This window comes from Eublepharis macularius, chromosome 1 (genome assembly GCF_028583425.1).
Source record: "Eublepharis macularius isolate TG4126 chromosome 1, MPM_Emac_v1.0, whole genome shotgun sequence".
Classification (NCBI taxonomy): Eukaryota; Metazoa; Chordata; class Lepidosauria; order Squamata; family Eublepharidae; genus Eublepharis; species Eublepharis macularius.
In genome coordinates this window covers 63,954,469-63,978,158 of record NC_072790.1, presented here as the reverse complement: position 1 = coordinate 63,978,158, position 23,690 = coordinate 63,954,469, and the positions used below count along the sequence as shown (strand labels likewise).

At 45.2% G+C, this 23,690-nt stretch overlaps 1 protein-coding gene across 2 annotated transcripts in view; it reads left to right on the top strand.

Moving 5' to 3' along the window:
* The first annotated feature begins 7,384 nt into the window (after positions 1-7,384).
* Positions 7,385-23,690, top strand: part of HMGCLL1 (3-hydroxymethyl-3-methylglutaryl-CoA lyase like 1) — a 91,777-nt gene continuing 75,471 nt past the window's right edge. The window contains exons 1-2 of one of the 2 annotated variants that reach the window (XM_054988224.1): positions 7,385-7,461; positions 9,294-9,313. In XM_054988224.1, coding sequence (XP_054844199.1) covers positions 7,385-7,461; positions 9,294-9,313 — 97 coding nt within the window. Of the gene's footprint in view, positions 7,487-9,293; positions 9,314-23,690 lie in introns of both variants that reach the window. The other variant, XM_054988215.1, reaches the window with a different exon arrangement.

Here is a 23,690-nt window from a genome sequence, read left to right as displayed (position 1 = left end):
ATGCAGGCGTGAGGCGCCTTTCCTCCCATTCTCCAGGTGGATCGCTGTATTTCACCTTTCCTCGGTCGCGTGGACCGGAGCTACATAGCTCGCTTGCATGGAGCATCACTTCATCCCCCCCTTGCCCGGCCTGGCCTCCGCAGAGCGACACCAGGCTGCACCAGGAGAGCGGGAGGAAAGGTGCCCAGAGCATCACTGCATCTCCCCCCCTTGCTCGCCTGTCCCCTGCCTGAAGCCATGCAGCCCAGAGCTGCATAGCCCGGCATCGCTCTGCCTTTCCCTGGTCGCACGGAGTGTCACTCCACCCCTCCCACACCTAGCCCCTGCAGAGCGACACCGGGCTATGCAGCTCTGGGCCACGTGGCTTTGGGCGGGGGCCAGTCGAGTGAGGCGGGAGATGCAGCGATGCTCTGGCCGCCTTTCCTCCCGCTCTCCCGGTGCAGCCTGGTGTCGCTCTGCGGGGGCCAGACCAGGCGAGGGGGGGGGGAGATGAAGCGATGCTCCATGCGAACGGACTATGCAGCTTCGGGCCGCGCGAGCGGGAGAAGAGGAAATGCAGCGATCCACCTGGAGAGTGGGAGGAAAGGCAGCCCATGCCTGCACTTCCCTCCCTGCTGCTTTGTAAATGGTAAACTTTAAGCTGCAAGGATGCCTACACTTCCCGTCAAATCGTGAGGTAATAAAAAAAAATTGCTTAGGTGTATGATTGCCGATCGCGAAAGGGCTTCTGGGAGTGAGGGGCGGAAAAATCAATTGAAAATGTACGAAGGATAAGTGGGGAAGTGAGCGCTTTGGTGTTGCGAAGTGTTCAGAGACGATCCTGGACATTCACATGGAAGCGGATGAGATCAAGAAAATGAATAGTGACCTGTTTGGGAAGGAGAATGACGATCTCACAACTGGAATGGAATAAGGTGGGCATTCAGCAGGAGATGTTGCTAGTTTGACGCGAAATTTATGGCCGTGTGACGACGGCCTTGGTATCCAAAAAGGCAAATGCAATTTTGGGCTGTATCAACAGAAATATAGTGTCCAGATCACACAGAGTGATGGTATCGCTCTGCTCTGATTAGATCTCACCTAAATTATTGTGTTCAGTTTTGGGCACCACAATTTAAGGATATAGAGAAATGGAATGTATCTGCAGGAAGGCAACAAAGATGGTGAGGGGTCTGGAGACCAATTCCTATGAGGAAAGGTTGAAAGAGCTCAGTCTGTTTAGCCTGGAGAGAAGATGACTGAGAGGTGATATGATAACCCATCTTCAAGTACTTGAAGGGCTGTCATATAGAGGATGGCATGGAGTTGTTTTCCATTGCCCCAGAAGGTTGGACCAGAACCAAAGAGTTGAAATTAAACCAAAAGAATTGTTGCCTAAACATTAGGAAGAATTTCCTGATAGAGTGGTCTCTCAGTGGAACAGGCTTCCTTGGGAGGTGGTGGGCTCTCATTCTTTGGAGGTTTTTAAGCAGAGGCTAGATGGCCATCTGACAGCAATGCTGATTTTGTGACCTAGGCAGATCATGAGAGGGAGGACAGGAAGGGTTACATTAGTGCTTAATTCTTGTGGTCCCTTCTTACATGCCCAGGGTAATGCCGATCGCTGCTTTGGGGTCAGGAAGCAACTTTCCTCAGGCTAGTTTGGCTAGGGATCCTGATAATGTTTTGCCATCTTCTGAGCATGGAGCAGAGGTCACTGGGTGTGTGTGTGGGGGGGAGGTAGTTATGAATTTCCTGTGTTGTGCAGGGGGTTGGACTAGATGACCCTGGAAGTCCCTTCCAACCCTACCTTTCATCTGTCTCTTATTTTTGTTGACAGACCATCTATACAACAATAGTCATGAAAACTGATTAAAGAGTAAAGAAAGTTTGTTTAGGAAATAACATACTTGATAGGAACACAGAGAGATAGGGATAGATTTCTAGCTATCTAGCTGACTGAGAGGTTCCGAAGAAGCAAGATATTGCCCTGAGAGTGCCAATCTGGAGACAAGACAAAGAAATGACACTCAATAGAAAGAGAGGTGCTGACCTCTCATTACTATCTAACTAGTCCTTGCTGCCTCCTGTAGGGTCTTCTTCTCTTGCTCTTTGTACACAAGACATTGCTTCTTCCAACGATCTTCAGCTGTATTTATTTATTTACTTCATTTATATCCTGCATTTCTCTACAATGGAGACTCAAAGCAGCTTACATCATTCTCCTCTTCTCCATTTGAACCTCATGTTAACACTGTGGGGTAGGTTAGGCTGAAAGTGTGTGACTGGCCCAATGTCACTCAGTGAGCACCATGGAAGAGTAGAGATTTGGGTCTCACAGGTTTTCATGGGGTGGCTGCTTTTGAACAATAGTAAGGAGCTGGGTAGCAAGTCATCCAGTGGTTGCTTCTGGGTCTGGTCCCTTTGAGTCCTCCTTCAAATGCCAAAGCAGCCCTGGAAAGGGCCTTGCCCCTTCCACCTGCCTTTTCCTGAAAGAAACCAGATTTGAAGTCTGGCCATACATTCGTTTCTTAAAGCTACAGGTGCTGTTTCTGTTACTTTGAAAGGTGTTTTTTTTAAGATTTCAATTTTTCTGCAGACCTGGGACATTTTTCAAGTTTGTAGAAAGACTTAACTTCTCTGTTCTTGGCTCCAATTTCTAGATTTAAGAACCCACAGATTTGGGCAAGTTGAGAATTAGACATATTGATGAAATTAGTCAAAATCAAATGAAAGAACAGAACCACACCCATAGTTTGATTATGGATCTGCCTGTGTGGACGGGCCAAGAAGGGCTGCGATGCAGGAGAAACTTGCTAAATTATTTTGACAAAATCTTTTAGTTTCAGATCTGATCTCTTTTTTTGTGCCATGAAAATGGAAATCAGTCACCTGACTCAGAGCATGTTCTGTCCAATTGGACAGAGTATTTATCTATCTTTGTATTTATACTCTGCTTTTTCTCTGCTCTGGGGACCCAAAGCAGCTTATATCATTCTCTATTCCTATGCAAACTAGAATTGACATACTAGCCATCTGCCTGTAATCTACCACTAAACTGATCAACTTAATTATCAATCCTCACAGGAAGTATATTTTCTAGATGCCACTGTACAATTACATGATGGATGCTTAAGAACCATCTATGATGGAATGAGCTTTTAAATGAAAGGCTTACTAAGTGCAACACCAAGAGAGTGGAAGAGAAAGGGTTAAAATACCGCCTGAAGGGAGAATGATTGACTGGCTGCTCCCCGCACTCTGTGATTGCCCAGTGAAAAGGTAACAATTGGTGCTGACAGAATTGGCAGAGGAGTGGGAGTCTGACAAGGAGGGTCAGTCTAGTAATCCTCTTTGTGAGGGAAAATGAAAAGTTTGCCATCATTGGGACAGCTTTAGGTTTCTGGAAAACTATAGTTAAAAGTGCTTAAGTGTGAAAGCCAGCACTGATTTACATACATAAGTTAGAACTGCGAGTGTGTTGTTGGCAAAAGAAGTGGGTAGTGAAAGGAGAGTCCCCTTCAGCCAAGTTATCAGGGTTATGTCTTTTGGAGAAGAATAATTCTTGTTCAGTGTCTAAAAGGGGGTTTTGGCTCTGAAGAGGACCCTAGGTCTAGTGTAAATAGTGCTATACTGAAGTCAGAACACCTAAGCTGTAAAGTGAAATCTATGAAGAAACCTTGTTAAAATAACCTAAGTCTGAAACTACCAACTTCTCACTTTTAGGATCTGTAACTACTGAAACTAAACTTTAAGATTATTATACCTAAAGCTTGTGAAGTATTCTATTTTACAATCAAAATTTACCTAAGCTTTACTTTCCCTGCCTACTTATATACCAACCCTGCCTGTTTAATAAACCTGCAGTTTCCTTTTTGAACTTTACTCTAGTGCCATTTCATTTAAAGAAGATGTGGGCTGTCGCTTCTCCCCTTCAAAATATTTTAGGCTGGGATATAAGCCATAAATAAATAAATATATTTTAAAGTGTGGGACAAAAGGAATTTAAAATTATACCCAGAGACACTTTACCAGAGGCTGCCCAGCCACAGCAGGCTTACTAATCTTAACTGTTTTGGAGCGAAAATCTGCCTTACAGTGGGGGTGTGAGTGTGACTTACATCATACCATTTCCTACTGGAAACCTACCAATCAGCAAACATCTACATGCCTCCAATCACCATCCTAAATGCACCAAACAATCCATTGTCTACATTACAACCGCATCTGTTCCAATCCCTCCAACAGAGGTTTCCATCTTCAGAATCTACAACAGACATTTTTGCAACTACAGTATCCACCTGATGCAGTAAAGAAACATATCAACAAAGCCAGAATAACCTGCTACAAGATAGGCCCAAACAAAGCAACAGTAGAACACCACTGGTGGTCACATACAGCTCTCAGCTCAAACCAGTTCAATGCATCATCAATGACCTGCAACCAGTAGCTTGTATCAGACCTCTTAAGAAAGTCTTGGAATGTGTGGTTTACAGGTCAGTGTTTTCCCCTGACTATGGAAATAGATAAAAGAAGAACCTATGTGGACCTCTTAAAGGTTAAGATCTCCCTAGAGACTCTGTATGTGTCCTCACCATCTGAAGTGCAATTGGGGGCTACAAGTGCCTTTCTAGTAGAGGCAAAAATTATCAACCTCCCTATCAAGACAAGATCGCGAGATGGTTTGTTATTGGTCTTCAGACCAAAGGTAAAGGTCATCTTATTCCAGACACCATTTGGCACCTGATATCTGCCTGTTTTAGACATGGCTTTCTGTGAGTTTGCTGTTTATTTTGGTTTGATTTTTTCACTGCTTTTGTTATTTTTATTGGTGTCATATAGCTGCCCCATAAATTATTGAAAGTGGCAGCATGCAGGGCTCATTTTGGGGGGGAATGTGCAGGAACGCAGTTCTGGCAGTTCCCCAAAGAGGTCACATGTCAGTTGGCCCTGTCCACCTGACTCTCGGCCATTTTGGGCCTGTTTCAGCCTGGATTGGGGCCGAAACGGCCCGGATTGGGCCTCTGACAGGTGGTGGATCACTCTCCCACTCAGCGGCGGCCTGATCCTGACCATTTTGGGCCCCTTTTTGGCCATTTTCAGCTCCTTTTTGCCATTTTGGGCACAATTTTGGCCCTGAATGGCCAGGATTGGGTCCAAAACAGCTAGGATAGGTGATGACAGGGGGTGTGGCATATGCAAATCAGTTATGCTGATGACACACTTCCGGTGATGGCAACGGGCGTGGCATATGCTGATGAGTTATGCTAACGAGTTATGTTCCTCCAGCTCTTTTTCTCTACGAAATGACCCCTGCCTGCAACCTATGCTGGGCCATAATACTTTTCTCTCACAAGCATTGGAAGGCAAACCTTTTCTTGTCCACAGACATTAACCCTTGACCTTAAACACCTTTAATGTAAGATTGCTGAAATAGAATTCAATGACAAATTTGGTATAACAGACCCCTCCTAGGGCTGAACACTATGGATGCTAATGTCTGCTCTAATTAAGTTGCATTCACATCTTGACATCAACCTTTGCTATACCCCTCCCATCTAATCAAGCTGCTCTGTACTTTTACATCCTGATGCCCTCCACTCACCCTTGGCTGCAATATAAAGGTTCAGGGTCCATTTCTAGTGTCTGAGTCTTGAAAGCACACATTCTGAAAACCTTGTTGGTCTTTAAGGTGCCACTGGACTCAAATCCTGCTGTTCCATAGGTCCATAATGATGGCTCAAGAAGGTGATTTAAAAGAAGAGTTTGAAGGTAAAGCAGTAGGTGAAAGAAACAAAAATGATAGTACAAGCAATCAAGGCTCAAGGCCAATAATGGCATTTGTAGTTGAAAAAACTTTGGAGGACTAATTTCAATAGTAAAATACACATTCGGTTCTTAGGTGCCCTGCCTTGGACAGCCCAGGCAAGCCTGATCTCAGGCTCTTGAGAGGTAAGCAGAGTTGGCCTTGGTTGGTAATTGGGTAGGAGACCTCCAAGGAAGACCAGCAGGGTTGCTATGCAGAGGCAGGCAATGGCAAACCCCTTCTGCTAGTCTCTCTTTTCTTGAAAGCCCCAGCAGGGGGTCACCATAAGTCAGCCACAACTTGACGGCACTTCCCACTACCCCGTTTTTAGATGGAAAATGTTATAGGATGGTATTTTTCCATCTTTATTATGGAAGACAGTTTATTCTGATGCTTACATTTATCATAAGACCTAAGGCCTCCTAGTCAAGTAATCAGTAGTATGTACAAATATGTTGAAGATTTTTCTTTTCTTCTTCCATAATAGACTGAGGATCCATTGAAAGGAACCAGCTAATACTCATATGTAGACTAGGATCTACATATCCTAGTCTACAGTAGACTAGGTACAGTAGACTACTGTACATACATCTACAGTATGTACAGTAGATCCCTTGGATAGATGTCTTCCAACTATGTATCTACATTTGGACTTATAGTATACTAGTATAAATTTGGTCAGCATAAGCACTGACTCCTTTTTAAAGTAAGAGGCTTGTGGAAAAATATCCACGTGTTCATAGATTGTCACTGTGATCATTCTTAATTGCGCTTCTTATTTTCGGCTTGTATGTACATAATTTGTGTGTGTGTGTTCATGGATATTAAAGCTATTCTATACTTAAGATTGGCATTGGTTAAAATGATGCTCAGGGGGCTTTTAAGTAATGTAATTTACATGTTATACATAGCAGCATTTTTAAATTTCCTACTTTCTAGGAGTACTTTCCTCTGTGTGAACACATGCAACTTTCTTCTGCAAGCTGCAGCTGTGCATTGGAGTCTATAATGACAGGCAAGCTGTTTTTCAGGGAGGATAGCCTTGTTGAGGTACTCCAGGTAAACTTAACACCAAAAACCCACACCCACACCTAAAGTTCCTTTGACTGAATTTGAAAATCACTGGATACCAGCACCAGATTTTGAAGAAACCACACCCTAGTGAATTCTGGGGTGTAAATGCGTGGTGGAAGAGTAGGGAAAGGGGCCTCACTTACACCCAGGGAGTCAATCCCTACTGAACTCAGTAGGACTAATGGGTTTGGCCAGTTAAGGAGTAGCACGGCTGGAGCACTGGCCTGGAAGCACAACCCGGCCTCGCTGCGTTACCTGGTGACGCAGCCCAGGCGAGCCTGCGGCAGCATCACAGAGCGGGAGGGATGCAGGGCTGCCCAATTCCCAGCAGCCGCCTCAGCCAATCACCGGCGTCGCTCTCGCCCGGGATCGCCCCCCCCCCCCAGACCCCGTGTCGGAGGCTGCCGCCGCCGCCCGCCCTGAGTCTAGGTTCCCGCGGCGACTGCCTCGTGATGGCTGGCAGGGGGCGGCGGTGACCTTGCGGCCCCTGGAAAGCGTGCGGCCCGAGGCCGGGCGGCCGGGGCCATGGGCAACGTGCCGTCCGCGGTGAAGCACTGCCTCAGCTACCAGCATCTCCTCAAAGAGCAGCTGTGGATCGGGGAGCCCGCAATACAGCCACCCGCGCAGGTATGGCCTCACAGGGGCAGGCCAGTGCCTGGCAGCCTCCAAGGGTCGCTGCCCGCCCGCCAGAGTGGTCGCGGGCGCCACTGACGCGGAGGGAGCTGGATGGTGACGTGTTGAGAGAAGTCGTGAGAAAATAACGGGGCGGGGGTGGGACTAGCGCCGTCCGTTGCAAAGGAGGCTGCGCTCGTCTGTCATTGGAAGCAGCAGCAGCTAGAGCGGAGGATGTGGGCGGGGAGCGTGTCTCTGCCCCATCCAAATGCTCTCTCCAGTTCGATTATTATAAGGGAGAGGAGCTGTCACTGGCTTTGTATGGGATCATGGATACCTCAAGGCTGCGATCCTATGTCCATTTAAGAGCAAGCCCTTCGAACAGGCTGGGACTTACTTCTGAGTAAACACGCATGGGGTTGGGCAGTGTGTGTCCTTGATCTAGGAAACTGATCTTCCTCTCCCCCTGCATACCTGTTATAAAGCTAAGTGCCCAAAGACATTGCATCCCTTTGTCCCCCTACCTCACAGTTGCAGCAAAGAATATGAGTTTGGATATGGCAGTAAAAATTTACTGGAAGGAAGGGGAAAATGGCTATCGGGATGCATATAAGTGAACCCTGACCCCAATTTCCCACTTTCCTCCCCACCCTCTTGGATATCATCAGAAAATGTAGAACCTTGGGTACCACTGGTTTTTCAAATAACGTTGCATGTATTGGGTTCTAAGCCTTCCCCTACATATACAGGAAAAAAGTTATGCAACATGATCTGCATTATAGTGGTGGAATATTGACATGTATTTGTGGCAAAACTGGTAGTCTGCCCTGAGTCTCCATAAGAAAAGCAAACAATAAATAAATAGTACTACATACTTGCATGCATGTTATCCACACACATGCATGCATGTGTGCAGTATTATTTATTTCTTGTCTGCCTTTCTCACTGAGACTTGGCAGATCATTGGTTGTGCCACAGTTTTCATTCAGTTTTCTGCCTTGACTTAATGTGTGAGGATGTGCATGTTATGAGAAGGCGAGAAACACACAAAGATGGATGTCTAAGAACATATTAATGGGAAGTACTGGCAGTTAAAAAAATGTTTTTGCTTATGTGGGATGTTAGGCCTTGTCTATATTTACCCCTTCCAGTTCTACTTAGGTGTAATTATTTGGTAAAAATTGTGCTGATTTAGAGAGGGGAACACACATTCGAATGCACAGTAGAATCAACACCATATCCATCAAGCACAGTGAAGTCCTGACAGACTTTTGAACTTGCGTACTTGTTTCAAGGATAATTCTGATGTGCGTTCCATTTCTGTTCTTTTCTCTCTCAGCTTAGTTTGCTCAAGAAGTTGTGTATCCAGATGCTGATCATTTCCCCCACCCCTTCATGGAAAGTAAATTAAATACAACTGGATAGAAGGAAAGTTCTGGCTAATGGTCTGCACCAGCAGAACAACACTCCCCTCACTGGAAACTGAGCCTGTCAGACTAAACTGACATCCCTGCATGCAGTCCTCCATCTTCGTGAAGAGGCACTTTGTTTAGGCAGGGATCTTTTCACCTTGGCAGCCTCGATACCTCTCTGCTTGCCTTGAAGATATTGGCACTGGCCCACCCATGCTTCTGGCAGATGCTGGAAGGTCTGAATAAAGAACAAAATATGGAGTGGCTGGAATGGCCATCAGAAAGTGCTGACAGGCTGGAATGCCATTCTCCTTCCATGTGCTTCCTATAGTCTTTCCAGCCACCCTATGTTCTCAAATTGCACCAAACCATTCCACTAGGCAGATTTGAACAGGGTATGCAATTTACAGTGCAGTCCTAGGTAGACTAGGTCCACTGAAATCAATGTAGCCCTTCCTAGGATAGTTTTAGGTCGGGTAGTTGTGTTGGTCTGCAATAGAAAAGCAGGATTTGAATGCAATGGCACCGTAGAGACCAAGAAGATTTTCAGGATATGAGCTTTTGAGACTTTTGAAAGCTCCTACCTGAAAATCTTGTTGGTTTCTAAGGTGTCACTGGATGCAAATCCTGCCTTCCTAGGGTTGCAGTATTATTTTCTGCTCTGGCTGACTTTGCCATGTTGGATCAGGCCAGTGGCCCATCCAGTCCAACATTCTGTCACACACAGTGGCTAGAAATCCAGTGCCATCTAAAGGACTGTCAGTGAGGCCAGGACACCAGAAGCCCTCCCACTGCCTTCCTTCCAGCACCAAGACAACAGAGCACCACCTCCCCACAAAGAGAATACCATCTATCTCCTGTGGCTAATAGCCACTGATGGACCTCTGCTCCATATATTTGTCCAGTCCCCTCTTGAAGCTGGCAATGCTTGTAGCTGCCACCACCTCCTGTGGCAACGAATTCCATGTGTTTATCACCCTTTGTGTAAAGTAGTATTTTCTTCTATCTGTTCTAACCCGACTGCTCAATAATTTCATAGAGTGCCCACGAGTTCTTGTATTGTGAGAAAGGGAGAAAAACACATCTTTCTCTACCTTCTCTAACCCGTGCATTATCTTGTAAACCTCTATCATGTCTCCCCTCAGTCGTCTTTTCTCCAGGCTAAAGAGCCCCAAGCGCCTCAATCTTTCCTCATAGGGAAAGTGTTCCAACCCTTTAATCATTTTAGTTGCCCTTCTCTGTACTTTTTCCAGTGCTATGATATCTTTTTTAAGGTGTGGCGACCAGAACTGTACACAGTACTCCAAATGAGGCCTCACCATCGATTTATACAGAGGCATTATGATACCGGCTGATTTGTTTTCAATCCCTTTCCTAATAACCCCTAGCATAGCATTAGCTTTTTTTATGGCAGTCGCACACTGTGCTGACGTTTTTAGTGAGTTATCTATCATGACTCCAAGATCTCTCTCTTGGTCAGTCTCCGCCAGTTCAGACCCCATCAACTTGTATTTATATTTTGGATTTTTGGTTCCAATGTGCATTACTTTGCACTTGGCTACATTGAACCTCATTTGCCACATGGATGCCCACTCTTCTAGCCTCGACAGATCCCTTTGGAGTGCCTCACAATCCTCTCTGGCTTTCACCACCCTGAACAATTTCGTGTCATCTGCAAATTTAGCCACTTCACTGCTTAATCCCAATTCCAAATCATTAATAAACAAGTTAAAAAGCATTGGACCCAATACCGACCCCTGTGGCACCCCACTGCTCACCACGCTCCACTGTGAGAAGTGCCCGTTTATACTCACTCTCTGTTTCCTATTAATTAGCCAGTTTTCGATCCACAAGAGGACTTGGCCCTTTATCCCATAGCTACTGAGTTTACTTAGGAGCCTTTGATGAGGAACTTTGTCAAAAGCTTTCTGGAAGTCAAGATAATATCTATCGGGTCTCCCTTGTCCACTTGTTTGTTCACTCCCTCAAAGAACTCTAACAGATTGGTGAGACAAGATCTTCCCTTACAGAACCCATGCTGAGTTTTCCTCATCAGCTTTTGGTCATCAATGTGCCCACTAATTTTATTTTTGATAATAGTTTCCACCAACTTACCCGGTATTGACGTCAGGCTGACTGGCCTGTAATTTCCCGGATCTCCCCTGGAACCTTTTTTAAAGATGGGGACAACATTAGCTACCTTCCAGTCCTCAGGAACAGATGCAGAGTTTAATGACAGATTACATATTTTTGTGAGGAGATCTACAAGTTCACACTTGAGTTCTTTCAGAACTCTTGGATGTATGCCATCTGGGCCCGGTGATTTATCAGTTTTTAAATTATCTAGCAGTCGCATAACCTCCTCTCTCGTCACCTCGATGTGACTCAGGTCTTTCAAAACCCCTCCCAAAGTCAGTGCTTCCGGAGTGGGCATGCACTTCTTATCTTCCACAGTGAAGACAGAAGCAAAGAACGCATTCAGCTTCTCGGCCATTTCCCTATCACCCTTTAGTAATCCTTTTACGCCTTGGTCATCCAAGGGCCCCACTGCCTCCCTAGCTGGTTTCCTACTTCTAATATATTTAAAGAATTGTTTATTGTTTTTCTTTATGTTCTTTGCAATATGCTCCTCATATTCCCTTTTTGCCTGTCTGATCACAGACTTGCACTTTTTTTGCCACAGCTTATGCTCCTTTTTATCAACCTCACTCCGACTAGTTTTCCACTGCCTAAAAGAATCCTTTTTACCTTTTACAGCTTCTATTACATTGCTTGTTAACCATGCTGGCCTTTTCCTAAACCTATTTGTGCCTTTCCTAACCAGCGGTATATATTTAATTTGAGCTTCCAGGATTGTAGTTTTAAATAGTCTCCAAGATTCCCCAAGTGTTTTGATCTTTTTTACTTTCCCTTTCAGTTTCTTCTTCACGTACCCCCTCATCTCAGAAAAGTTACCCCTTTTGAAGTTAAACATGGCTGTGTTGGTCTTATTTGGCAATTTCCTATTTATACATATGTTGTACTCAATAACATTATGGTCACTGTTCCCAAGTGGTGCAATCACATTTACATCTCTCACCAGGTCTTCAGCATTACTGAGGACCAAATCCAGGATCACCTCTCCCCTAGTAGGTTCTGTAACCATCTGTTCCATAGCACAGTCATTGAGACAGTCTAGAAACTCACTTTCTCTTCCCCGATTCGAACACCCATTGGCCCAGTCAATGTGTGGGTAGTTAAAATCACCCATTACAACACAGTTTTTTTGTTTAGCAGCCATCTTTAATCCTGTCATCATTTTATAATCCTCCTCTATTTTCTGATCTGGAGGGCGATAACAAACTCCCACAGTTAAGTTTCCATTTGGGCCCGTAATTTCAACCCATAGCATTTCCAGAAGCGAATCTAATTCAGTTACCTTCTCAATCTTACTGGAATGTATACCTTCTCTGACATATAGAGCCACCCCACCACCAACCCTTCCCTCCCTATCCTTCCGATATAATTTATATCCAGGAATCACCGTGTCCCACTGATTTTCCTCATCCCACCAAGTTTCTGATATGCCCACAATGTCTATGGATTCACCCAACACTAAACATTCCAGCTCCCCAATTTTACCTCGGACACTTCTAGCATTTGTATATAAACACCTGTAACTTCCCCGGCACACTTTGCCTCGAGACGTAGTTAGGTCATCTGCACTGTTTGTCTCCATCTCAGTTGACAACTCTAATCTATCTCCCTGTAGAAGTGTTATACCTAGCCCTTCATCTCTCTGAGATGAACCATCCTGAACCAGAGACACTTTATCTCTTGTCGGCTTTCCCCTAGCATTTAGTTTAAAAACTGCTCTGCCACCTTTTTGATTTTAAGTGCCAGGAGCCGGGTTCCTTCTCGGGACAAGTGGAGACCGTCTCTCTTGTACAGCTCCCGCTTGTCCCAAAAAGAATCCCAGTGCCTAACAAACTTGAACCCTTCCTCCCTACACCATCGTCTCATCCACGTATTGAGACTCCTGATCTGCGTTTGTCTCTCTGGCCCTGCGCGTGGAACAGGTAGCACTTCTGAGAAGGCTACCTTGGAGGTCCTGGCCTTGAGTCTCCTGCCTAACAGCCTAAATTTTTGTTCCAAGACCTCACGACTGCATTTCCCAACATCGTTGGTTCCAACATGGACCACGACCGCTGACTCTTCCCCAGCACTATCTACCAGCCTATCTATAACACGCGTAATGTCCGCTACCTTCGCACCAGGCAGGCAAGTCACCATACGGTCAGAACGCGGTTGTGCCACCCAGCTATCTACTTGTCTAAGGATCGAATCACCAACTACCAAGAGCCTCCCTCCCGCCCCACCCAGGGATGGTTCCTTGATGCGAAAGGAAACCTGCTCACCAACTGAAGAAGAGGTCCCTTCTGAGGGCATGCTCCCCTTATCCTCAGTACGGTGCCCTGATTCCACAAGATCCTCATTCTCCTTGACAACAAGAACGCTGCCATTTTTAGAGTGGGACACATCTATCCTGTCCCTGAGAATCTTGTCCTCGTGCCTATCTAACTGTCTCCGCTTCTCCAGGTCAGCCACCTTGGCCTCAAGGGTACGTACTCGTTCCCTGAGAACCAGGAGCTCCTTGCAGCGAGCACACATCCAGGACTTCTGACCAGAAGGCAGATAGTCATACATGTGACACTCAGTGCAATACACTGGAAAGCCCCCAACCCCCTGCTGGCATTCTGACTTCATTATTCTGTTTTAGGAATAACACACTAAGAGGAAAGAAAACGGCTATGATCCCCCGGCTAAGAGCCACAGGCCAAGAGCCCTTTAGCTCTCGCCCTTCGGCTCGCGCCAAAGGCTCGCGCCCCTGCCCAGCAGTTGCCTTTTCAATGCAAAAGGTCACTTCCTGCTAAGCACAGGAGGTGAGCACAAAGCGGGTGTGTGGCTTGTACTCCAGCAACCCCCAGCAGCCTTACAAACACACTCACCCTCAAACACAATCAAGCCCAAACACACTCAGCCTCAAAACTACACTCAAATCAACACAAAACTACACACAAAAAGCCCCAAAGCTAGAGAGGACCACCCTTAGCTTCTCAGCTTAACCCACCACAGCCAAGAAAGGCAAAAAGCCCTTACCTCCTCTAGCACCTGCAGACCATGTGCTCCTGAGCCCAGGTGACTCTGCTTTGCTTATGTTCTTATGTTCTTATGTTCTTATGCCATTCCACTGACTTGTATTTTGTGTATAGTAAGGGGAAAGGGGGCATAGATCTAATACTGACGCATCCTAAACACTGTAAAGTATTACAGCAGCATGCCATTGTTCTCCCCCCCCCTTTTTTCTGGTTTCCACAGTGCTGGTATTAAGAGTGAAGAAAGAGTATGTCCGGATGCCCGCCTTTAGCCTTTTCATCACACATTAAGTTCACCCATCTCTCTCTTGCAATTGGTCCTTTCCCAAGCTCTGCTCATTGCTATAATAACCCTGTCTCTCTGAATATATACGCTTCTTAATGGCTAATTTCATCAGCTTCCTCAAGAGACTGGGCAATGGGATTCTAACATTGACGTAAGGGGATGCCCTATTCCTTTGCTCCAGAGTTGGCTTTGCCCCCTGTTTTGGGCCAACAGTAACCTTGATGCCACCCTACTACAACCTGGTAAAAATCCATGCACAACTTGCACTGTCTGAGGGAGGCCAATGACATACAGACTCTATACATTCTTAACAATGACATTCTAAGACCATGAAGAGTGTCCCCAAGAACCTAATGTGGATACAAGAGCCGCATGAGCAACACCAGGTCTAGTAAGCAGAACTGGAGAGGTTTCAAGAAGAAAGCGATCTGTTGCATAGGATGCCACAGTAGCTTGGCAAACCTCTTTTGTCCTTCCAAAGGAATAGCAGGGAACAGGATTGGGCTGCTACTTAGAAAGTTTACTTGCTAAGCTTTGGGGGATTTAGTTGTTATTTGTAGAGGCAAATGAAAAAAAAATACAGTGGATATATGGCAGGGATAAGCAATGTTAGATTCTGATGCTATGCATCATTTGGATTGTTTCATTGCATTGATCCGACTTCCCGGACTTTCCCTCTGGATTCTGCAGATGCCCAACTGGAACTGGTTTCTGCTTCTTTGGCATTTTTACCATCACTTTTTCTAATTTATCTTTGGGGCCACAGGAAATGTTCAAGTGTTGGGTTTTTTTCACTCTCGGCATTGACGTTCCCAGAACTGTATCACACACCCACACAAAAATTCCTTCAGAATACGTTTTATAGGAATTCTGCTCTGTAGTATTCTTTGGTATAACTCATAGCTGGTAAATCCCTTTGATATCAATGGGCTAAAGCATGCATTAATGTCTCTAGCCCTCTGCAAGGTTATTCCAGTCTATACCCACTGAAATCAAGTGGCCCAATCTATCCACAGTTGGTTGAAAACAATGGAATACAAGTTAGTTGAATATAGCCTGTTCCCCTGATTTCAGTAAGTTACACTAAGTGTAACTCCAGCAGGGGTCGCCATAAGTCAGCTATGACTTGAGAGCACTCTTCATCACCACAAGTGTAACTCATTTTGGCTGGGCCTGGTTAAAATAACAGTGTTTTATTCATTGTCATGAGACTGTACCTCACAAAAATTTAGCGTTCATTTGGGTGTTTCCGACCATACATGTTAGCCAAAGTACAGGTGTTTGAAAATAATAGTGTTACGTTTGAACGCCTCAAATAGCAAGCAGCCCCCAAAAAGAGGGGGTTGTAGAGAGACTACAGTGAAGCACAAGACAACACTTTAGTGTAAATAACTTTTAAAATATATTTTCTCATGAAAATGAAGTTTCACAATAATAAAAAGATGTGGTTTATCAAAAAATACAGGGTGATAAGAGAACATCCAAAATATTTGGATAATATGAACTTAGAATAAACAGTGCTGTATCAATAAAGATTTGTTAAGACTGGGTGGAACTATGAGCTCAAATGTAAAGGACTTCTATATAATCATAGTTGGATATTGGGGATTTGTACTGTGCATACCCTTTGCCATAGGAACCCCATCCCCAAATACAAAAATGCTAGTCTTGTTACTTGAATAATAATAACATTCAATTTATATACCGCCCTTCAGGACAACATAACGCCCACTCTGAGTGGTTTACAAAGTATGATATTATTATTATCCCTACAACAATCATCCAGTGAGGTGGGTGGGGCTGAGAGAGCTCCAGGAAGCTATGATTGACCCAAGGTCACCCAGCTGGCTTCAAGTGGAGGAGTGGGGAATCAAACCCAGTTCTCCAGATTGGAGACCCGCACTCTTAACCACTACACCAAACTGGCTCTCTGGAATGAAGCATGTTGTTTAAGCATACTTGAGCTTCTTGTATGCTACAAGTCTAGGCAACTGTCTATATTTTATTGATGCACTTTAAGATAGCTACCACTCTAGAGCACGGTATGCAACCTTTTATGAAATCTTGACATTAAAGCATGTGTTGCCTGTTCATATAGCTGTTACATGAATTCTAAGGGGAAACGCCTTAGGAGATATATTGATTGACGGCAAGATTTCACCTTGCACAAGTATGAAGAGTTTCTGATTTCTACATCCTTTTAATGAAAAATGTAGTGTGAGATTGGCTGTGCAAGTGTCTTTCTTTTGCCCAATGCCTGCATTTTAAAAAGGGCGTCTGTTACTGAGTGTAACTGTTGGGCTCAAAAGAAAAAGCTGAAGTTGCTCTTTTGTTACACAAGCGTGGGTCTGAAATTGTAACAAGTGAATGGGAAATTAGACCAAAGTTAATACCAGTTTTACCTACTGCCAACTATTGTAGGGTAAGTTTCAGTTACATTCCAGTTAAACTACTTGCAAAAGTTAACAGGTACTGCTTTATTTGTTGAGTACATTTTAATCCTGCCATTGTGTCATGGAGAGTGACCAACATTGTTCTCCAGCTCTATATTTTAGCTTCAGTACAACTCTATGAGTTAGTTTAGGCTGAGAGAAAATATCCCCTTGTATGTTTCATAGAGAGCAGGGCTTTTTTTCAGCCAGAATGCGGTGGAACAGAGTTCTGGAACCTCTTGAAAATGGTCACATAGTTGGTGGCCCCGCCCCCTGATCTCCAGACAGAGAGGAGTTTAGATTGCCCTCTGTGCCGCTGGAGCAGTGCAGAGGGAAATCTAAACTCCCCTCTGTCTGGAGATCGGGGCAGGGCCACCAGCCATGTGACCATTTTTGCCAAGGGCAACCCACTTTGTTCTACCACCTCTTTTCCCAGAAAAAAAGTCCTGATAGAGAGTACTGATTTGAACCCATGCCTAGCCTAAAACTAGCCACCGTAATCTTGCCACTAAAGCCGTTGAAGTTACTAGCTTGCCTGCCCATGTACAACTATAGTAGTCATTAGTGACAAGTTAGTAGATTTAGGACCTTTATAAAAACATTCTTGACTGGCTATTTGTAAGCAGGTACCGTTTGCAAGCATGATTTGTGAAAGAGACTTTGGTAGTTGAGAACAGATCCACAGAGAGGCCAAAAGAATAAAATAAGTTAATATGACCTCTTATCCAAAATACACATAATACTGTAAAGCTCTTATTTGAATCATCAGACTTCCATATAGCTACCTAACAAACCATAAAATAACATAACATTCTTGCCCAAAGATTTTTTTTCTGCCCAATGAAACTGTGTGTAGGTCATTCTAATCTAACCCAAATCCTTTTGTGCTGTTACAAGAGTGATTTCTGCTATTACTTTCTTTTTTGCTTCTATGAACAAGTAAAGCTAGGGTGATGTGATTTGAGGGTCTAAATAGGTCTGTGGAGGCCTAGGCTTAAGGCTGCCAGTCCCCCGTTCCCAGCCTCTGCCCCTCATTACTACTCACCTGACTGGTGGGTGGAAAAGGCCTGGGGAATGGGTCCAGGAAGCGAAAAACCTCCTGGGCCAGCACACAGTGGGTGTGCTCCCTCTGGGTGTGACATCACTTCCTCAAGTCACATCATCGTGCCTGGCAGCAGCATGTGCTGCACTTAACAGGGACCCAGATTGGCCCCTGTGAAGCAGCAGAGCATGCCTTCTGCTCGGTGTAATGACATGCCGGGGGCGCACATGAGAAGATCCAAAAGGTTAGTGCCAGGTCACAACTCCTTTAACATAAACTTCCTTTTTGATTTGAGAAACATCTTTTGAGAAACCCAGGCATTGGGTTCAAAATTTATAACTTTTGGGTGGTCAGAAGCATGCAGTTGATGATAAATGAAGGTGTAAGGTAGCAAATCTTCCTGGGCTGGCCTGGAAGGCTAGCTGTAGGATAAGCAAATCTGTTAATATTTAGTGGCAAGGAACCATAGCCTTGGAAACAGTTTGCTTAGCCAGAGAAAAGTAACTGGCTCTTGATTCCGGAGTCCCCACTGTCTGTCCTGGTAACAGATGTGAGCTGCAGGTTCTTCTCAGTTCCCATTAGGATTGCTGGTCCCTTGGCGGGGGGGGGCACAAAACCCTTTGCTCCTAGCCTCCACCCCCTGCCACCACTCATCTGCCTGGCGGGGGGAAAGGGGGGAACAGGCTCCCTGGGGCACATTCCTGGCATGGTGTGATGACGTCACTTCCAGGAGTAATGTCATTGTGCAGGCCTCAGGACTGCTCCTGCACTCTGCACTGGGCTGACTTGGGCTCCAAATGGGCAAATTCTTTAAGAATTGGCCCAATGCAAAGCATGGGAGCGCTCCTGGGACCTGCATGATGATGTCACTCCCAGAATGACATAATTGCACTGTGTTGGGAGCGCATGCGTGCGCAAAGTGTGTTCATGAGGAAATTCAGAAGTGCCAAGTCCATCTTCCCACTAGGAGGGTAAGAGAATCTGGCAACCCTATTTCCCATGCATGCAATGCCCAGTTCAGATCGTGACTGTGGCCCATGTGGGGAGAGAGGGCTTCAGTCTCCCCCATGCCATTTTCCAACCTGAAAAAGCACCCCCCGCCAAACTGTTTGATCCATTGGGGAAACCTGGGCTTTGAACCAGGTGTGTATGTATCAAGAACCTAAAGCCCATCCTGATCGGACTCTGATGAGTATACGTGTAAGAAACACACATTTGTCATATTCAGACTGTACATTTTAAGCATATGTTTAACGCTTAGGCAAACACATCTAAAAACAAAAGCAGTGGATAAAAAGGCCTTTACGTGATCAGTGAAAGGTTTTGTGTGGTATGTGAGAAGGTGAAACTAAGATAAGACTTGAACATCAGAAGAAAACCTGCATCCCTTTATGTATACATCCTTGATTTGTTTCAATCTTTGGGGGATTTTGATTACTTTCATGTTCCAAATCTAGTAGTATTCAGGTCAGCAAATACCCCTTGGTGCATTCTATTATTTCAAATGTTTATGTCCTAATGGGTTTTAGAAGACATTATTACTTGTAGTAATTGGTTTATTAGTATTGTGTATCACAAGAGTATGGTTTTAATTTGAGGTTACCACAAGTCTTAGATCATTTGAACCATTTTATTGCTACATATTCTCCATCAAGTTCTCATTGTCAAACTCACAGTGTGCTATTCGTTTACTTTGTATTACCCATGTTCATATACCATTTATTCTCCATAAAGTTCTCTTCACTTCAAGACTTTTGGCAACTTAAAAAAATTGTGATGAGTTTACTCTTTTGGTAGTTCCAGTTATTTTTCTTCTGTAATGCTGCATGCACACTTCCATTGAGAATAAAATACCCCCTCACCAATTTCCATTGCTTCTAATATATACCTTGAGCTGAGAAGGATTTGTTTTGACTTTCTGTTCATATTCTGTTACTCAATGAGAATCTATACAAATGGCCCAAACTGCCTTGCACTGAGCTCTGTCACCTTGAATATCACGGCTGTCTGCATTATAATTATGTTACCAAGTGGGCCAGAGAATTCTGCTCCACATTAGATGCCAGTTTATGGTGGGATGTGTGGCGAAATGGTCATCTGTGTAAACTCTTAAGAATATTTTGAGATATTTCTAGATATTTCTGAATAGCCATTATCAATTTTTTTCAAAAGCCCTCTGATGGCAGAGTGGGAAAAATGGTAACAACGAGGGGCTGATGGAAGGGAAGCGTGCAGAAAATTACGGTGTGGAAGCTCTGTTGCCAATGCCTTTTGCATTTCTAATTGGCTATGTGGAGAATTCTTGTAGTATGGAAGAGGTCAAAGTTATATTGAATTCTACCTCCTGGCTCTGTTTATGAACTACTCCTATATCTTTGGATGCTGAGACCACAATCCTATACTTGGTTGCTTTATTGCGGGACGTTGCCCAATGGGTATCCCTTATTTGACTAAAGCAACAGTTTTTTTGAATTGCAGGGGATAGATCTGCAATGTTGCTAACTACAAGCCAACTGCCTCTGTCGTTGTCTCTGAACTGGAGGAGATAGGCTTGCCAGGTCCTCTGGGGCCCAAACCAGGGGACAGAGGAGTTGTGGGGAGTGCTCATGGGGAAATTTACCATGTGCAGGCACAAAGTGGGCACACGCTCCAGAGCCTCCATTGTCGTGTTGGAATGATGTCATTCCTGGTATGACAAGAAAGGGAGGCCCCCATACATGCACATGGGGGGAGGGAAGGATGGTTAAAATCAGCTGAAATCAGTGTGCTCCGGTCCGCCTGTTCCCATTCTGTGCACCATTTCCCCCCCACTGGCCAGGTAAGAGGCAGCCAGGGAGCGAGGGCTGGGAGTGGGGGATTCCCTGCCCTGACAGATGGACCTGGGAACCCTAGGAGGAGACCAAGATTGAAAGACTGGAAAACCTGGCGAAAATGGTGACTCAGTGTGTGGCATGCAGTGAAAGAGGCAAATTCCATGCTGGGGATTGTTAGAAGAAGGACTGAGAATAAAGTGGCCCACATTGTAATGCCCTTGCATAGTGCTATGATGCAGCCTCATTGGAAATATTGTCTGCAGTTCATGTTGCCATATCTCCAAGGACTTGCAGAGCTGGAAAAAGTACAGAAGAGGGAAACCAATTCGAGGGGGTGGAGCATCTTTTTTATGAGGAAAGGCTGAGAGGGGACATGATAGAGGGTTATAAAATTTTGCATGGGGTGGAGAAAGTGGAGAGTACTTTTTCTACCTCTACTATAATAATAGAACTCAGTGGCACCTAGTGAAGTTGATGAGCAATAGGTGCAGGGCAGACAGAAGGAAATACTTGTTTACTTAACAAGTAATTAAATTGTGGAACTCACTGGAAGTGGATGTAGTGATGGCCATGATTAGGGCTGCCAGACCCCCGGTGGGGGTGGGGGATCTCCTGCCCCCACCCTCCCACCCCTGCCCCCACTTACCTAGCCAGCGGGGGGGGGGGCGCTCATCTTCCATGCATGCCCCCCTGCGGTGCTGTGCGGCCCCGCGCACAGCAGCCCCAGGATCAGGCCTGTTTTGGCCTGGATCGGGGCCCCTGTGGAGCGCAGGAGCATTCCTGTGCTCTGCAGGGGCCCACAACGGGCCCAATCCACGCCTAAATGGGAGCAATCCGCACCCATTTTGGCACAGATAGGGTCCGTTTCGGCACGGATTGGGCCCGTTGTGGGCCCCTGTGGAGCGCAGGAACGCTCCCACGCTCCACAGGGGTTCAAAATGGGCCCAATCTGCATCAAAACAGACCCGATCCGTGCCAAAACGGGTGCGGATTGGGCCCGTTTTGGCACGGATTGGGCCCATTGTGGGCCCCTGTGGGGCGTGGGAGCGTTCCTGCGCTCCACGGGGGTCCAAAATGGGCCCAATCCACATCAAAATGGACCCGATCCGTGCCAAAACGGGTGCAGATTGGGCCCGTTTTGGCGCGGATTGGGCCCGTTGTGGGCCCCTGTGGGGCGTGGGAGCGTTCCTGCGCTTCGTGGGGGCCCACAACGGGCCCGATCAGCGCCCAAACAGGGGCTGCGTGATGACGTTGTTGCACAAAAAAGTGCTCTTTCCCTTTGCCCCTTCCAATCTTCTGAGCAAAAGAGAGATGAGACAGACAAGGGCTGTTGTAACAGAGTATATTTGCAAATATAGGGTACCAGCTTACAAAATGAGCTTAGAATGTACCACCGAACAAAGGAGCACATGCTTCTTTTAAGGGCTCATGACATCATTTTGGAGAAACGAAACTCACATTCAAACAAAACGTGATCTCTTTACACCTATGGATAGGCTATTCTCCATTTCTCACTCTCGCGACAGCTTTATTCTTCACAGTAGTCACTCGTTACTTTCACACACACACACACACACACTCTTCCTCCAAAGAGGAGGGAGGGGAAACTTATAATTCTCCCTTTGTCTCTGCCTCTGCATCCCAAGAATGTTCAGTTATCTATTCCCAAGGACATTTCTTCTGTCATAAACAACTAGAGAAAAAGGGGGGGGGGTAGCTAAAGAGCAGAGACCAGTTACTTTAAAACATAAAAATCCATTCTTTTCCTCTTGCTAGCTTAAATCAATAATTACATTATTGATTCAAGGTCTCCACTAAAAATTTGCTAATCCCACAACGTCACTCCCAGAAGTGATGTCATCACGCTTGCAGGAGCGTGCGCACACGAGCTCCTCCAAGGTAAGAGCCAGGCCGCAGTCTCCCGCTGGGAGATTGAGGGGGCCTGGCAACCCTAGCCATGATAGAAGGCTTTAAAAGGGATTAGGCACATTCAAGGAGGAGAGGTCCATAAATGGCTACTAGATATGGTGAATAAAGGGAACCTCATGTGCAGAGGCAGTAAATCTTTGAAACCCAGTGCTCAATGCAACATCATGGGAGGCCTTGACCTCTCTACCATGTTTATTGACCCTCCAGGGCAATTGGTTGATCACTGTGTGAAATGGACTCAGTCTGGCAACCCTAGATCTGTCCAAAAAGTCACTGCAAAGCCTGTTTGAGAAAGATGGGAGAAAAGGTGGGGAAACGCCAATAGGCACATGAGTGCAAAACTGTGTGGAAATGGCCATAGACTGAGCAGCAAACTGGGTGGTATTTCCATAATCAGAACTGGGGTAAGTATTTTGTTAAATGTCTTTGAATTCCAGAATCCACATGCCAGGGAAGTATTAGCAGCTCGTTGCGAATGTGTATGTGTACAGAGTTGGCTTGCTTACCGTTGGGTAATTTTGAGAAGGTTGCGATCTCATGATTAAAGGCTAGTGGCATTTTTCTATTACACATTTTCATCAATTTGTAACCTGGGGGTTGGAGCATTTCCAGGGAGATATTTGGCAGAAAGCATTTCAAGAGTTGGTAGTGTTTTTTTCCTCTCCTTCTAAAATGGGGGTGTGGGTGGAATGGAGGGTGGGGGCAGCACTGATTTCTGTTTCGAGGAGGGGTCACTTTTTTCTTGGTTTCACATACTCTTTGTTCTTCTTTGGCACCGCTTGATGAATGGAAAACTTAAATGCCCCAGGCTCTTAGCCTTTTATGTAAACCATTTCCTTGTTGATATTCTGCACAATTCACCCATAGTACTCACCACTTGAGCCAATATCTAATTCAATAACTGCTCATTATCCATAATGACCGGGCAAGCATTCTGTTGCATCAAACTACGGAAGAAAAGTTAATGGAACTATGGGACAGCCTTTCCAGTGAGGCTCTTTGTATAGTTTTAACCATCATATTAATGCTTTAAAACATTTCTCTTTGTTTTTGTGTGTTTTTAAAGTTTAATTCTTGTATTCGGGATGACTATACTGGCTTTTACATTGTTCAGGTTGTTTATTGGACTTGTCTTCTACATCTTTTAGAAAAATATATACTTTAATATTA